We start from the raw sequence: 18164 nt of genomic DNA, 5'->3' as shown, positions 1-18164 counted from the left end.
GACAAAATACATATGGGATTATTAAGTAAACAAAGAAAGTGTTAAACAAACCAGAATATGTTTTAGATTTTAGATTAGAGATTAGAGTAGCACCTCATGTTTAGAAGACAGTTTTGCACCTCTTGGCTGGATTTTCTCAGTCAGCTTTATGAGGTAGAGTCACCTGAAATCCAGGCTTTCAGTTAACAACTGTGCTGAACTCGCCAAGAGTTAATTACTTGAATTTCCTGTTTTGTTAACATGTTTAAGAGCATCAGCTGTAGAGTTGTGAAGGTAGAAGTAGAATAGCCCTATTCGAGTAATTCGAGTAAGTAAAACATAAAAACATTGATGGTGAAACTGGCACTCATCAGGAGTTTACCAGAGTTACCAGCCTCAGAAACTGCAATTTAACAGCTCCCCAAATAAGAGCACCTAAATGCCTCACAGAATATTGTGGTTTGTTTAACACTTTTAAGTTACTACATGATTTCTTATGTGTTCCTTCATAGTCTGGAGGACTTTAGGATTCATTTACAATGTAGGAAAAAAAATAAAAATAAGAAGGTGTGTCCAAAAAAATTGACTGGTGTTGTATATATAAAATGTGGACATGATATAGTTATATCTATACACGCAGTGGTGCTTTAACTCTGTATGTGTGTTGTAGCTACATCATGGGCTTTGTGAGTAAGGAGATGGAGCGAGCTCTGCTGAAGGACAGGGAGCCGGGCACCTTCCTACTGCGCTTCAGTGAAAGTCACCTGGGAGGAATCACTTTCACCTGGGTGGAGCAGGAAAATGGTGAGTAAATCTAGTGGTACAGGTTCTGTACTCTTTAAGACTGTTGGACGTGATAGGGTTTGATAGGGTTAAATGTTACTTGGCTTGAATATGCCAATTTACCAAACCAGCTGTTGCTATGATGAGGACTACATAATACTCATGTCATAAACACAGTGATGTAAACTCACTACTGTTTTATATGAATGTTAATTGTATATATTCTTAGAAAAACAAATTGCTGCCCAGAAAATAGTTTTTTTTTATTGTAATTTCCACAGGTGCCTAAACATGTTTGCATAGTACTGTATATGAGACCTTTTTCACTTCCTCATCATGAGAATAGAGTTTTCCTACAACAGCACATTCAAGCCAGTAACCACTTACTACCCTTTATTTTTGAGGCTGTGATACATTTTACAGTAACAGTCAGAAGTTTGGACACATCTTCTTATTCAATGTTTTTATTTTTATTAGATTTTAGAATGTCCTGTTTATTTCTTTTGCATGTTCAAACATCAAACCAATCCACAAAAACATAGACACAGCTTCTTACTTTCCCGTACCCTCTATCCCAAGGCACAATTAAGCCTTTCCCTTCCGTTCAAAAATAAATAAATAAATAAATAAATTTACATGACCATTTACCTTTACACAAAAAGAAAATACTTATACTAAATAATTAGTTTCTTCCATACACAATGAATGTATCCAGGTACTTTATAAAGTAATCTTTAGTCAAGATACGTTTCTAGGCCAGTTTACCAAAACGAAATACAAAATACAGAAATACATCAGGTTTCAATCCAATCAGATACTTGAAAACCTTCAAAATAAGCTATAAATGGGGACCTTTTTATTAGATTTTAATAATTAATATTTAATGTAATAAATAATAATTAATAAATTTAATAAATTAATGAAAGTAAATGAATACTAAAGTCATCCAGACCACATAAGAAATCATGCAGTGATTAAAGTGTTAAACAAACCAAAATACTCTAGTGCTCCTCCACCAAAAGAACTCTGGTTCCTGAACCAGTTCCATTCAGGCTTATATATAAGAACCGTGATGCTTTTCAGCGAACCAGCCCACGTTTACACGTTCATCAACAGAGTGCATTTTGTTCCTGTACAAAGAGACATGCCAAAAGATGTCATCACAGTTTGCGTTAAAGAACCTAGTAACCTTCAGTTCTCACTGTGAACAAACGTTCTTGGTTCCGAAACCTACTTTCGTTGGAGGAAATGCAGTAAATGGTAAAAAAAAATAAGGTTTGCGAACCAGAACAGTGTCGGTATCCCATTGGAGTAAAGGCACTGTATGTGATGCATTTGGGTGGCTTTTATCTGGGATGCTGTTAATTTGCAGTTTCTGAGGCTGGTAACTCTGATAAACTTATTCTGTGAAACCCCTTATTTTCCTGGGGTGGTTCTGATGAGTGCCAGTTTCATCATAAGGTTTTGGTTGTCTTTACCACTGGTCTATGTATGACTGATGGATTTCACTTAATAGGAAGAACATCTGAAATTCTATTGAAATTGATTGAGAAATAATAAGGGAATCCCCTTCTCTAGACTTGTTATAGCATGGTGAAGGGTAGTAATTGCGACACAGTAAGCTTAGTCACCTGGTAACTGCCGGTAAAAACTCTTAGTGGAAGGAGAATTATGATGAAATATGATATAATGTGATGCAACTTTTTCTTTCTGCAGGAGAAGCAAAGTTCATCTCTGTGGAACCGTACACCAAGAACCGTCTCAGTGCCCTTGCCATTGCTGATATCATACGGGACTATAAAGTAATAGCAGACGGCATCGTCCCTGAGAACCCACTAAAGTTCCTTTACCCTGACATTCCCAAGGACGAAGCATTCGGGAAACATTATAACAATCAGCCAAACAAAGGCAAGTCAACCAGTCTATACCTTGTCATTTTAACTTTTGGTAATTGTTAGAGAGTTTCTACACTGTTGCAAACAACAAGAGATCATTTTTAGATGTTTGAAAGCTTCTATTTACAATATATATTTATAATATTAAAAAAAATCATAACAAATGGATCAGGGCTGTTTATTAGCAATAACCCAAGGTTGCAATCAAATACAGCTCTTTAAAAAATAAGGGACCCTTGTTTCTTTGATTTTACCAAATTTAAAACCTCTGGAATATAATCAAGAGGAAGATAATCACAAGCAGTTCAAGCCATCAAGCCAAGCTGAACTGCTGGAAATTATGCACCAGGCGTGAAGGCATAAAGTTATCCAAAAGCAGTGTGTAAGACTGGTGGAGGAGAACATGCCAAGATGCATGAAAACTGTGATTAAAAACCAGGATTATTCCACCAAATATTGTTTTCTGAACTCTTAAAACGTTATGAATATGAACTTGTTTTCTTTGCATTATTTGAAGTCTGAAAGCTCTGCATCTTTTTTGTTGTTGTTGTTATTTCAGCCATTTCTCATTTTCTGCAAATGAATGCTCTAAATGACACTATTTTTATGTGGAATTTGGGATAAATGTTGTCTGTAGTTTATAGAATAAAACAACTATGTTAATTTTACTCAAACATAAACCTATAAATAGCTAAATCAGAGAAACTGATTCAGAAACTGAAGCACTCTCTTAATTGTATCCAGAGTTATATATATTGAGGTATAATAAGGAAATTCCCTTCTCTAGACTTGTTACAGCATGGTGAAGGGTGGTGATTGCCACACAGTGGACTTAGTCACCTGGTAACTGCCAGTAAAAGCTCTTACTGGAATGAAATTTATGCTGAATTATGATATCATTTAATGCATTAGTTTATTTCTGCAGGAGAAGCAAGGTTCGTTTCTGTTGAACACTGACACTATACACCCAAGCATTACATTATGAAGACTTCCTTGTTTCTACAGATATTATCCACACAGGGCCACCAGCAAGTATTACTGCAGCGACACTGACACGGCTGTGCTGTGTTAATAGTGTGTTGTGCTGACTGGTATCAGTGAGTGGATCAGATACAGCAGCAGTGCTGCTGGAGTTTTTAAACACTGTGTTTAATCTCTCACTGTCCTCCACTCTATTACACACTCCTACCCACAGCTGAAACACCTTGTAGATAAAGTAAAGTCGGAGACAGAAGCTCTGAATCTGTTGCTGCACAGTTTACAGTGTTGGACTTCCTCTGGTTCTTCATTATTGCTCACAGAAACTGCCCACTGGACGCTGTTGTTAGACAATTCTCAGTCCAGCAGTGACAATGAGGTGTTTAAAATCTAGCAGGATTCGAATCCCACTCATGCAGCTTGCCGTCAGCTGCAGGAGCCCTGAGAGAGCACAATTGGCTATACTCTCTCTGGGTGGGTAGATGGAGCACTTTCCCCTCATCACTCCTAGGGTGATGTGGATCAGCACAAAGCTGCATCTGTGCATCTTCCTCCGAACGCGCTGTGATGCTATTCGGCTACTTGCAGCAGTTCAAAAAGAGGGAGAAATTTGGGAGCAAATTAGTAATGAATCTTAAAAAACAAAAAAACTCAAGCAGCTGATGTGCCTGATCATTCATAGCAACGCAACATATGATGCAAGACATAGCCACCCAAATAATACCTTCTGCTCTGTGATGGTCTACTGGGGTCCTGACCATTAAAGAATAGGGTAAAAGGGGGACAATAATAAAGTATGCAGAGAAACAGATACCAGACTACAGTCTGTAATTATCATAGAAAAACAAAGCGCTCTTAATGCTCGGTGGAGCTGAAAATTAGATAATACGTGTAGAAAGAAGGTGTTGGTTATAAAGTTATGCTTGATCTGGATATATCAGTCTTAAAGAGACAGGAGCAAAATTGGATATAGTCTTGTTATGATAAGAAATACCTATTTTTGATACATAATCCAACATATGTAACTAAAATGTAATATTTTACATCCACAGCTCTAATTTCTCATTTCTTTTACAGTTTGTCCCTACATACAAACAATTTTGATTCCTGTCTCAGTGAAGTGAGTATATGAGATTTCTTTTACATTGTTCTGTATTGTGTCGCTTATTATTCACTGACATGCCAAAAAACAGGGGACAGGAACTAACATGTTGTCACGGTGTTACCAGACACCTCCGGTCACAATAATTACAACGAGGTTCACTGTACACTGTGGGTGGTGATCCCTTGTGTAATGTATTCCTGGTACATTTGTGACACTGTGGATAAAGGAAAAATAAATACTAGAAGAACTTCAGAAATGGAATCTCTCATCTATATATTACTTCAACTCCCATAATTTACATTTACACCTTGCCATTGACATACATACATTTACAGTTTTTAACCTTACTCACAAGATTACACCTCACAGTGTATTCAGGTGTTGGCATTTTTTTAAGCCGTCCTCTGAAGTAGCACTTCAATTTACAGTTTTCAATATTGCTGTCCCATGACTTTTGGCATGTCAGTGTAATTTCATTTGATTCTAAATGTGATTTCTTGTATACGGTCACGTGACAAAAGGAGGACACCCCATGAAAAACATTTTACTTTTTTCTTTTTGAACATATTTAAACAGATGGACATTTGATCTTCATTGGAACAATATTAAGAGATGGAGGTAATATGACTAAATGCATGAAAAATGAAACACTAACAAAATGATTAGAACATGATTTTAATCATTGATTAACTGATTGATTAACTCCAGATATTAGGTAGATTTGATCTTGATTGTTAAAGTGAGTGAATCACTATTATACGATTTTGATCAGTCTGATTTTGATCGGATTAATTTCTTATGTGCTTCATCGTAACTCGTTACAATTATAAAAATGTGAAAAATCATTCCAAACCCACATTATCACTAAAGTCGGATTTGATGAAGCTGCTAATCATTGAGTGAATCAAGCTGATCTGAGGGCTTCAGAAAAAAGGGTGTAGATGCAACTAAATCTGGGAAGGGGCTTAAAAAGATTGGCTCTGATTGGCTCAGCAAACACAGACACTCATACTATAGCCCATGGATGAGTGCCATCTACTGGGTGGTTAATGCTGATTTGCACAGTTGTCTGTTGGCTGATGTATCAGAGCTTGGGACTTGGCACTTTCCTCCGAGCTTAAACAGTGATAGTGGCTAACTTCATCTATCTATCATTTATCTTCATCTATCTATCATCTATCTATCATCACTTCATCTATCTATCATAGGAGGCATGTCAATGTCCTCACCCTCCTAGTGTTGGGAGCATTGCAAAGAGATATATGGACTCCTAGTGAGTGGGTGGGTTTATCGCCTCAGCAAAACTATGGAGAAATTGTCTAAAAAGATCGTAAAGCAACTAGAAATCAGTTTCATTGTCTAAAAAATGATTTCATCATTGTAATAATTGGAAATGCTCCAAACATGGTCTGGTCAGATCAAGTTTAGCCCAACAGCAATCTTCAGCAATCCTAAACTCATCATCACAGATTTTGCTTTTCATGGGTTGTCTTTACTCTTTCATGTGACTATACAATGTAGCTGTGTTCCAGAGCCTAGGCTGCAGCTGTGGTAGGCCAAGGTCTGAAGACCTCTTCTCAATACCCAATTAGTTACATATATGGGAAGTGGTAAGAGCACCAGACCATCGATTCCAGGGTTGTGGGTTTATTTCCAGGTATGGTGGGCTGGCACTGTTAGGTCCTTGAGTAAGACCTTTAACCCTCACTGCTCTCCAGGTAAAGCAGAGATGGCTACTCACTAGAGGTTAGATCGGGCCCAAAAAATCCGACCCGACCCAGCCCGAGCCCGTGCACGTTCTGCCTGAGCCCGACTCAACCCGAACCATGAACTGTCATTATGAGCCCGAGCCCGACCCGCCCCATAAACTGTCTGTTTTCGGGCTGATTGAATGAGCGAAATATGATCAAAATTATGTTAATTAACACTGTAACATAGAAGCATATAGCTATTATTTAATCAAAATGATTTTTAAGAACAGCTACACACAGCGCTGCAAGTCAAACCCGGAGGAGTTCACGTGCGAGAGAAAGAGAGAGAGAGAGACAGAGAGAGACAGAGAGAGAGAGAGAGAGAGAGATTTGCGTGTTCTGGTGTGAGCTACTCACAGGTAAAGGTTCTCTTTTATCTCCTCATGCTCATATTCTAGTCCCATACATAATCCTGCAGCTCCATCTGTGTTTTCTGTAGTTTTTTGCGGCTAGCGCTTAACTAACACCGTGGACCGCGAGGTGCCGCCGCGCTTGTGCCGAATCCAACTCCCTGCTAAATCCGACTCCCGCTTCTCAGACAGAATCGGCACAACACCCCCCGCAGTACAACTGCGGGAGTGAAAACAGTGCTAAATGTGATGGTAAATCTCAGCCCGGGCCTCGGGTCAGGTCCTGTTCGGGCAGAGAATCTAAGATCTACTACTCACCACTCTGGGCACGTGTGCTCACTGTATTTCTCTGTGTGGACTAGTATGTGTGAGTGTGTTCACTGTGTGGATGGGTTAAAGGAGGAGGGCACATTCCATCTGTGCAGTCCAGCACACGTATGGTTAACATGGTTGTCTTGTGTTGTCAGCATGTAGCTAACAAACTAACAAGGCTGCATAATGCCATCTTAATAAAAGTACTGCCTCTTGCAGTTGCACAAAAAAATTAGTGAGCATTTTTATTTGTTAATTTAGAGGATCTCCCAAAGACGGTACACCCCTCACATTTCTGCAAGTTTACTCTATAGTTATGAAACTTCAATATAACTTATCATATCAACATATTATGCCTTTTTTTCACAATTTAGAATAGGTCTATAGGCTATACAAAGCATGGTCATGAAGTTCTTTCCACAAAATTACTCTCTCATAAAGAGATCTCACCAGCTCTATTCTTGCCTTCCCTTCTTTGCCTTCTTTGCATTCCCATTCAGAATGAGCTGTTTAAGGGCTCTGTCACTTTTATGCAAATAAGCTGTTATTTGAAACAACTTGCCACGGAAAGTAGTTAAAGATCCCACCTTAAGATAAAGCACGGTACTGAACCAGCAGGCCAAAATATTAAAAACTGGTCTAGTGGGTGGGGCTCTGGTGTTGATTGATGGGTGGGGTGTGGTGCCAAGGTGGTTCTATGCATGTTTCTTTATTGTGACTTAAAAATAATGGAGCCCTCCAAGAATTCAGCTCCCCAGTGCCGGCAGAGCCCCTGACAAAGATTCTACCACCACCATGCTTGACTGTAGTACCCTAAACACCAAATTTAACAGCCCTGATAACCCATTCACCCTTGAAACACATGACACTCGGGAGGGACAACACAATTGGACACGAGTCACTTGTGTTGCCATCTGTTTAGACATTAATGTCTGTGTGCAGTAGAGTTATACTGCTATACAAGCTGTACACTGAAGCTTTTTATAGTCCCATAAAAAGATATAATAACTATAATGTTATAATAACTGTAAATTAACTCTGGTCTGCAGAAAATGAAACTCTGGGGTTTCATTTTCCGACATTTTTTTTTCATCTTTACATTGGGTGTGCACCAAGAATAGTAATAGGTAACCAAGAGTCAGGAAGGATACATCAGTTGCGTCCTTAAAATTGCTTTAATTACTGGCTGCATTTCTAGGCTGTATATAACAGGTCCTTTACTTTGGAACAGCCTTCTATAATGCAGCCTGAGCTCTGGGGCACAGCTAATGTCAAATGCTGTGTACATATCATGTCTAGTGTATATTATGTTGAATAATTGGGACAATCAAAATCAAACTAATTCTGAATGCTGTGTGTTTTTGTGTTTCTCCAGCACCACTCCTCCTCCCTGCTCCTCTCCAGAGCCCCCTCTGTCCCCAGGAATGTCCAGCATGCTCAGCGAGCAGATCAGTGCCTATGAGATTGAAAGTGTTGTAAGTCTGCTTTCTTCTCCCTAGAAGAAATCTTAACGCTGGGCAATGGAGGCTCTGTCCAGCAGGTGGTGATAGTGAGCAGTGCCCATCAGACTGTAGTTCACAGGCCTAGAAGAATACTATACATCTTCTGCCTGCAGTTCAGGAGGCCAGTGAAAGTGAAAGATCGATTGATTGAAAGTGAACTCTCTATTTTGGCAATTTATAGTATATAATCTCAGATGTAAACACATTTTGTTTTTAGTATGTTTTCTTTTTTGTATTTAAATGTTAAAATGTTAAATGTTGAAAAGGACATGTACCTTTTTGCTTTTTAAAATGATTAAGAATTTTGACAAATTCACATAAAATAATATGTATTATATAGAAGTTATTACCATTCCAATCTTATAAATATGTCTTTGTGATTAATAAGTCATTCCTGAGAAAAGAAAAAATAACACAGTTTCAGGAATATGATTTAAATTCAAATTAAAATTTTAAAATGCTCTGTTCATTTTTTCCAGTATTTGTTCATTCCTCCTTAATAAAACATTTTTCACAATGTTAATCCAGTCTTCTATTTGTGGTAGATTTGTGTGATACCAAACTCTAGTTAATGCCTTTTTGCTACCTGCTGTAGACATATATTAACATGGAGCAGCCAATGTATCCATGGTATTTTTTTCCCAAATATAAATCATTAAATATAAAGTCAAGGGGGAATTCCAAACCTGTCTGGGGTTAGTTGTGTAAGTCTTTCCAGTATTGTTCAATAACAGTAATGTGAATTCCCAGAATATATGATGATGGGTTTTAGCATTTTTTCAGGCCAACAAAACAAACCAATAAAATTCCCTCTGAGTAGTTAAATAAGTGATTTTCAGTTTTAGTGTGTGAATATTTTCCCTTGGAAATTTTACTTGGAAATATACAGTAAATGTTCGACTACTATTTCATGCAACTAAATCTGTGAATCCTGTCTACAACATTGAGACAGTCTTCTTGAAATGATAAATGACTAAAATCTTCTTTCTTTTCAATAAAACTGGTTCTGCAGACATTTCTGCCCAGACCTGAAGTCTTTCAGTCTTTATTTGGAGCGTGAAAGCTTGTTAAAAGAAGTCACATGAAGTTGGCCTGTTGTGGTAAAAAAAGTGCTAAGGCCTCAGTTTGAGTTGTTTGCATGCTACAGTCCGTTTACAAACCACAGAAAATAGGATTATAACTTGTGACTGAAGTGGGCGGACAAGGCTTGTCTCCAGTCTTTATATGAGATGTGTAGATAAATCCAAAAGCGTGGCATTTACTCTTGTCTCTTTGTTTGCATTGCAGATGAGTTCATTGTAGACATTCCTGTGAAGGCCAGATTCCTCTCATTTATCTCTCTGTCTGTCTGTCTGACTGTGTGTGTGTGTGTGCATGTGTGTGTGTGTGAGGAAGACAGAGAGTGGGTGTGTTTGCGTGCATGCACATGTTTTTATGTGTAGTTTGTGCATGTGTGCAAAGAATTTGTTCATACTAACTTCTCCTTTCTGGCTCTGCTAATTCAAATCTACTTCCTATACACTTAAATACAAATGTGCTGCCAGCCAAAAGTGGTAAACCAAACCCCAAAATATTCAGAGACCCACACGAAAATTTGATTGACAACAAATATGGTGCAGCAATCTGTATAAGATAAGATGTAGCTTATGAAATTGATTATTAGGTTTAAATTGCTTCAGGGTGTTTTGTTATTAAATACTCTTTTTTGTTTTGTTTTCAACCATTTATCTATGATACATCTAAATTTAAACGTTTCACTAAAATTGAGACTCACACTAAAATGAACTTACTGTATTTTTTGCACTTTAAGGCGCAATATTAATGATTTTTTAAATATTTTCTGGTCTATTTTCATACATAAGGCGCACTGGATTATAAGGCGCATTTTAAGAGACAGTATAAGTAACTTCTAATTCAGCAGGTCTTGCTGCTGGGTGGTGGTGGGGGGTAGCTAACAGAGTTAAGTAAAGCTAAGCTAAGTAAACAAAACTGTCTTAAAAAAATACTTTTTAAAGTCAAGTGAGCGTTGGATGTTAGTCTAAACAGATTTCTCTCCTGAAAAGTGTTTATTTGGGTGAGTAAAGCGCTTCGGTTTATTTATAGTAAGCTTAGATTCCCAAATTTCTCCAGCACTAAAGCTGAAGCATAAGCATTAGCGGCTAACCGCTAGCGGTTAGCGGCTAATGCTTCCCAACAGGGATACACTGAGAATGTGTAGTAATCCTAATACTGCTTCAGCAGTGCTAGTCAGGGTTAGGAGCAGACTACAGGCTGATAATACTCACCTCTGAATGACAAAAGAGCTAGTGTGGATAGCAGGTAATGCTATTGCTGCTCCAGCAGCGCTAGCCAGGGATAGCAGCAGCCAGCAGGCTACAGGCTGATAATACTCACCTCTGAATGGGAAAATAGCGGTTAGCGGCTAATACTAATACTACTCCAGCCCTGGTACTGAAGAAACTTCACTGAAACTCCTGTATAAAGCTGTACTTCAGTGGAGTGGCTTTACTGCTCCTTAATACCTGACTTAAATAAGGCACACCGGAATAAAAAGCACACTGATGACTTTTGAAAAATTTAAGGATTTTAAGTGCGCCTTATAGTGTAAAAAATACTGTAACTATCTTGCTAATCCACCAGTCAGCTTTGTTACGCATGTGACTGTACAATGGAAGACCAATCAAACGAGCTCTGTCTAAATTTCAAGTTTTATTTTTGCAGATAATTTTCATATAAGCCACAGCTTAAATTATTTGGGTTGAAATGTCTGTATATATAAATCTATGTATAGAAATGTCTTACTATTTTGCAAAAAATAAAAAAATAAATTTGCCAATAGCAGTACTGGTTTGTCTTTGTGATCCATCCAAATGTCTTTACTCCATTTGGTGTCTTAGCTTGTTTGGTTTCAAACAGTCAGAAGCTAATATTCTCTGAATTGTTCACACTGTGGTCTCTCGTATTTACCCACCACTGTTCTTCTGAAGCCAGTAGTGATGTCTCATCATATTTTCTTTGGAAAAATTAGTTGGAAGTCTTTCTTATGCTTTGAATTGATGATGACTCATCACAAACCTTACAGACTTGTCTATGGTAGGCTAACACTGCTCAACCCCTACTTTGGAAGCCACAAATTGATCCCATTGTTCAGTTATTAATCTTTATCCAGAATTAATTGGTAACAGTTTTATTCATCTTCGATTATCTTGTATCTTGAGTCCCTCAGGGTTCTATCATAGGGTCTATTAAACTGATGTAAATTATTAATTATTACAGGTCTTTAGTTATGACAGTAATAATTCAGTATGGGTTAACATACTGGATCTAATTGGGGCAAATAAACTTTTGTAGCCCCTTTTATGTTTTAAGAGAGTTTTGCATTTGCAAGTGTTATATTCACAGCAATGCTATCAACGGTCTGTACTGTGTATATATGAAATGTTGAGAAAGTTGATGCAGCACTAAAAACAAACATTTAAAACATCTACATAAAGCACACCTAATAACATGGAGACAAAGACATCATTGTGTAAATTGTTTTTTTTTTGTTTTTGTTTTTTTTTACAGGTAATCAAGTGTTTTAACTCACTGCTGTAAATGCATATAATGCTCTGAATTCCCCCTCATAAACTACTGTACACACAAATGATTTTATGCCTATATGACTGGCAAGATGTCTAGTGGCAAGTGCGGTTACAAAGTTACAGGAGTGGCATTGATAGTGATGAACTCTGAAGCTACATGAAGTTTGGAGGTGTGTAGAGATTGGTGTATTGACCTCTGTGCACTATGCTCCTCAGCATCCACTGACCCCACTCTGTTATTTTACACTGTTATTTTATGACTGACAGTTGGCTGTGGAATATTTAGTAGTGAGTAGTGAAATTTCACGACTGGACTTGTTGCACAGGTCCTGCATCCTATTACGGTACCACAGTGCTGGAGTTCACTGAGCTCCTGAGAGCATGAGACCCATTCTTTCACTAATGTTTGCAGAAGCAGTCCCAGCATGACTAACTTCTGCTGTTCTACAACAGTGATTTGGATGGGTGATCGAATATGTTTGGCAACATATTGTGTGTGTGTATATATGTATATCTATCTATCTATCTATATAGATGTAGATATATATATATATATATATATATATACGGTATATATAAAGAGAGAGAGATATAGATATATAGATAGTTATAGATAGATAGATAGATAGATAGATAGATAGATATGTGTGTATATATATATATATATATATATATATATATACAGTTGTGGTCAAAAGTTTACATACACTTGTAAAAAAACATAATGTTATGGCTGTCTTGAGTTTTCAATAAGTTCTACAACTCTTATTTTTCTGTGATAGAGTGATCGGAACACATACATGTTTGTCACAAAAAACAGTCATAAAATTTGGTTCTTTCATAAATTTATTATGGGTCTGCTGAAAATGTCACCAAATCTGCTGGGTCAAAAATATACATACAGCAACAAAATTTGTCAATTTTGGTGATGTAGCGAGTTGTGTCAATCAAATTAGCTTCATGTCATGGCCTCTTCACTTCTTGTAAGTGATTCTGATTGACTACAGCTGTTGACTTCTCATGAGCCCATTTAAATAGGGCTCATTTGACCCAGTGATTAGACTCAGCTACAAAAGCTACAATGGGAAAGTCAAAGGAACTCAGTGTGGATCTGAAAAAGCGAATTATTGACTTGAACAAGTCAGGGAAGTCACTTGGAGCCATTTCAAAGCAGCTACAGGTCCCAAGAGCAACTGTGCAGACAATTATACGCAAGTATAAAGTGCATGGAACAGTTGTGTCACTGCCACGATCAGGAAGAAAACGCAAGCTATCACATGCTGCCGAGAGGAGATTGGTCAGGATGGTCAAGAGTCAACCAAGAATCACCAAGAAGCAGGTCTGCAAGGATTTGGAAGCTGATGGAACACAGGTGTCAGTCTCCACAGTCAAGCGTGTTTTACATCGCCATGGACTGAGAGGCTGCCATGCAAGAAAGAAGCCCTTGCTCCAGAAAAGGCACCTTAAGACTCGGCTGAAGTTTGCTGCTGATCACATGGACAAAGATAAAACCTTCTGGAGGAAAGTTCTCTGGTCAGACGAAACAAAAATTGAGCTGTTTGGCCACAACACCCAGCAATATGTTTGGAGGAGAAAAGGTGAGGCCTTTAATCCCAGGAACACCATGCCTACTGTCAAGCATGGTGGTGGTAGTATTATGCTCTGGGGATGTTTTGCTGCCAGTGGAACTGGTTCTTTGCTGAAAGTAAATGGGATAATGAAGAAGGAGGATTACCTCCAAATTCTGCAGGAAAACTTAAAACCATCAGCCCGAAGGTTGGGTCTTGGGCGCAGTTGGGTGTTCCAACAAGACAATGACCCAAAACACACATCAAAAGTGGTAAAGGAATGGCTAAACCAGGCTAGAATTAAGGTTTTAGAATGGCCTTCCCAAAGTCCTGACTTAAACCCCATTGAGAACATGTGGACAGTGCTAAAGAAACGGGTTCATGCAAGAAAACCATCACATTTAGCTGAACTGCACCAATTCTGTCAAGAAGAGTGGTCAAACATTCGACCTGAAGCTTGCCAGGAGCTTGTGGATGGCTACCAAAAGCGCCTAGTTGCCGTGAAAATGGCCAAGGGACATGTAACCAAATACTAATGTTGCTGTATGTATATTTTTGACCCAGCAGATTTGGTGACATTTTCAGCAGACCCATAATAAATTTATGAAAGAACCAAATTTTATGACTGTTTTTTGTGACAAACATGTATGTGTTCCGATCACTCTATCACAGAAAAATAAGAGTTGTAGAACTTATTGAAAACTCAAGACAGCCATAACATTATGTTTTTTTACAAGTGTATGTAAACTTTTGACCACAACTGTATATATAATATATATATACACACTTTAACATACAACTTTAAAATAAAAGAAGTGCCACTTATGTGGGCTGGGTTTTGTATTTTTCAGAACACTGCAAAATATTTGATTTATTTACAAATAAAAAAGAGAACAATAAACTAGTGCAACAAAATAAATATGGCGTTTCATTCAGGGAAACTCTTAACAGTTTAAACATTTAAAAATTAAAAATAATATAACAACAAAATGTAATATAAGTGTTATGTAACACATTAGTTTATACATATGAACTGCAACAAAAAAAGAAAATATTACACATTGTTTGCCGTAGTGGTATTATTGCACTTGTGAATAGTGATAAAGTGTTCATTTTATAAGTAACATTGAATAATTACTGCACCAGCCAACAGTTGCATTTAGGACAGTAAAATATATTGATATGATATGGTGATGATGAAATGTTTATTTGGGGTCTGTTTTGACTTTTAACACCCTGGATGTGTTTTTAAGACTATTTTAAGACTATATAAAACAGTGACTCAGGTCTTACACAGTGCAATCGTAATCATGCAGAGTTCTGAGTGTCTGTCAGTGAGCTTTCAGAAGCAGTACATTCTTTGCATACCTGTTTTCATTCACCACCACTGGAAACAGGTTTGACTCAGTGACCAAACCGCTCTGAACGACTTCGTTATGATTCATGTAATTACGCAGATATTTTAGAAAAATCAGTGGAAGTCCCCTTTAACCTTAAACCAGTGGCTTTTAGTCTTATATTATATATTATATTATATTATATATAATATTGACGGCTGTAAATGTGTATTTGCTTAAAGTTACAGCGTTTTTAATGCTCAAGCTAAATTACTGGATGTGTTCCTACTGATGTGGACAGAATTTTGTAATCCTTTATTTTATTTTTATATTTTATCTTTTATTATATTTTTATTGTGTAATATTATATGCATATCCAGCATGTGAATTTATTTGCCTCCTGTATTTGATGTATCGCTTCATTTGACTTATTAAATAAAGTACACCCTGTTTCTGAAACAGACCATGAAGTTACTGCAAACCATACACCACACAGCAACAGCGTAACGAGGACAGGGCATCGCCAGCCTCTTTCCAAAAGAGTTTCAGTTGTATCATGTGCTTGTATGTCATTTCTTCAGAATATAAGATTTTACTGGAATAAAGAACATGTGAAGAGGGAACTGGTGGATGATCCAGGAGCACAAAAACCTATTGTGTAAAATTCAGCACTGTAGAAAAGGCTTAAGAAGTTGTCAACCTTGCTTAAAACTACTTATCTCAGCAGAAAGTGAGTTTTAGCTTTTTTTAAAATACTACTTAAGAATTTAACCCGTCTGTGGAAGTGAAACACACATACTTATGACTAGAGGAAAAGTGTCAGCCGGTCATATTAATTACTTTATCAATTTACCGTAAAGCATGTGAATATGACCTCAGTCATTTTTGCTGACCTCAAATTTGCTCATTGTTTTTACTTAACAAGAAGAGCTCATTAACATAAATAAATTTTATTAAAAATAAAATGTTTTATTTATTTACCATATTTGAGCTTTTTTTTTTCATCCTACAATTCCAGTGTCTGTCTATTGCTAGTTAAGTTATGTGTACATGCTTTACTATACATTTTATATACTGATATGATGATAATATGTTGTAAAGTAAAGTCACCTATTATTATTACATTTGTTTATGGGACAATATATCATCCATAACATGTTACTGTGACAATAAGCACGAGGGGGAAATTTTAAATAATTTTCAAAAATATACTTCTGCAACAAAATAAATATTAAAGATTTATTTTGTATAAATATATAACAATTTCATACATTCAGTAAAAACAAAAAAATAAAAAACAATCTGTCTACTTTCTATAGTCACTTTTTGAATTTGTACAAAATAATAATAGCTTAACAAAATGGAAAACAAATGGTAAGAAAATGTTGTAATAGAACAACAAAAGTCTACCACAAATCTAAAGTGCAGCTCATTTAGTGCAAACAAACAAAAGTAAATCCAGTAAATATGGAGTTTTAGTATCTCAAAATAATGAGATAGTGTCTTAAAACAATGACATAGGATGTTAATATTATGACTTAGTAACTCATTAGATGTTATAATAACATCTCAAAATAAGATGTAGGGCTTAGTTTACCAAAAAAAAAAAACAATAAGTACATGAAAATAATGACAGTATCCTAAAATAATGACGTAATATCTCAAAACAAGGGCTTAGTATCTTAAAATAATTACTTAATATCTTAAAATATATTACTTAGCATCTCGAAATAACGACTATATATATATATATATATATATATATATATATATATATATATATATATATATATATATATATATATAGATAGATAGATAGATAGATAGATAGATAGATAGATAGATATCGTGTTGTTGTGTTATAATACAGGAGAGACTGCAGCTGTGTGTTTGTTTATTATACAGGGTTTATTCAGTGAGGGTTCTCAGGTTGAGCTGCAGGTCTGAGATCAGTTCTCATGTTCATTAGCTGTTCCTCCGCACTGCTGCTGCAGGATGGAGATCAGCAGGCTGAGAAGCTCAGGGAACAGATGAGAGCTGAGCTCTGCAGGACTAAACTGAGGAAAAGGTGGATTTGGCTCAGATTCCAGTTTCGTTTCTCCGCTTCAGGCTCTCATCGGCTCAGACTAGTTTCGCTTTCTCGAAAATCACGTGCTTTTCTCCGGCTGTTCCGTCAGTTCTGATCTCCTCCCACCTCCGGCTCGCCAGCCTCTGCTTTTCTCCCACAGCTGAGGAGCTGCGAGACAAACAACACCCACTGCGCTGCTGTCTACCTGCTTCTCTACCTTCCAGATCTGCCGAGAGCGGCGCAGCTCAGTCTTCCCATGTTAAACTGTATCCTGTCTTTAGTTCATATATACTGAAATACTGTATTAGTGGATGAGTGCATCTGAACTCCACCATAAACCCGTATTTATCAGTGACAAACTCCACAAATACCCTTCTACTATCAGCTCCAAGTTTATATTTTGCGGGCTTGTCAATAAAAATCACTAATTTAAAGGAGAACTCCGTTGTGAAATTGACTTGGGTTGTACTAAAACGTAATACCTAGTACAAACTTGTTTTGTTTTGTTTTTTTAAATAGCCCACATACATTCTCTCCCAGCAGTCCCAAATACAGCGCTTTTAACCCAACAGGCTTATGCTAGTGATTGGGGCATAGTGTTGTCCGTGCAAAAAAAAATACAAATTTACCACTGTTAACAGATTGCAAAATGAATCCAATTAATTCAGTGGAAATGCATGAATTCCAGCTGTTGTTGAATATATATCTATATTAATGTAAATATTATGCTCAAAATGCCCCATATACAGATGTAGTATTATATAGATTTGGGCAACATGGTGGCTTGGTGCTTACTAGTGGTGAGCATGTTTGCCTCCCAGCGCTGGGTCCTGGGTTCAAGCCCCTACCCGGGTGGGTTTTTCACGTATTCCCTGTGTTTGTGTGGGATCAGGTAAATCGGATATTCTAGAAAATTGGATACCCTAAAAATTGCGCTGGTGTGTGAATGTGT

At 37.1% G+C, this 18164-nt stretch overlaps 1 protein-coding gene across 6 annotated transcripts in view; it reads left to right on the top strand.

The window, feature by feature from the left end:
- stat4 (signal transducer and activator of transcription 4) overlaps positions 1-11496 on the top strand; it is a 48208-nt gene extending 36712 nt beyond the window's left edge. For 3 of the 6 annotated variants that reach the window (XM_022680084.2, XM_022680085.2, XM_022680083.2), the window contains exons 20-24: positions 650-783; positions 2479-2670; positions 4713-4755; positions 5317-5358; positions 8529-9904. In XM_022680084.2, coding sequence (XP_022535805.1) covers positions 650-783; positions 2479-2670; positions 4713-4755; positions 5317-5358; positions 8529-8652 — 535 coding nt within the window. In that variant the 3' untranslated portion in view covers positions 8653-9904. Of the gene's footprint in view, positions 1-649; positions 784-2478; positions 2671-4712; positions 4756-5316; positions 5359-8528; positions 9905-9942 lie in introns of those variants that run through there. The other 3 variants (XM_022680089.2, XM_022680088.2, XM_022680086.2) reach the window with 2 other exon arrangements.
- The last annotated feature ends 6668 nt before the right edge of the window (positions 11497-18164 follow it).

The sequence above is a fragment of the Astyanax mexicanus genome, chromosome 11, assembly GCF_023375975.1.
Source record: "Astyanax mexicanus isolate ESR-SI-001 chromosome 11, AstMex3_surface, whole genome shotgun sequence".
Classification (NCBI taxonomy): Eukaryota; Metazoa; Chordata; class Actinopteri; order Characiformes; family Acestrorhamphidae; genus Astyanax; species Astyanax mexicanus.
Note: the sequence above shows the minus strand (reverse complement) of the source record. Positions and strands in the feature narration are given on the sequence as shown.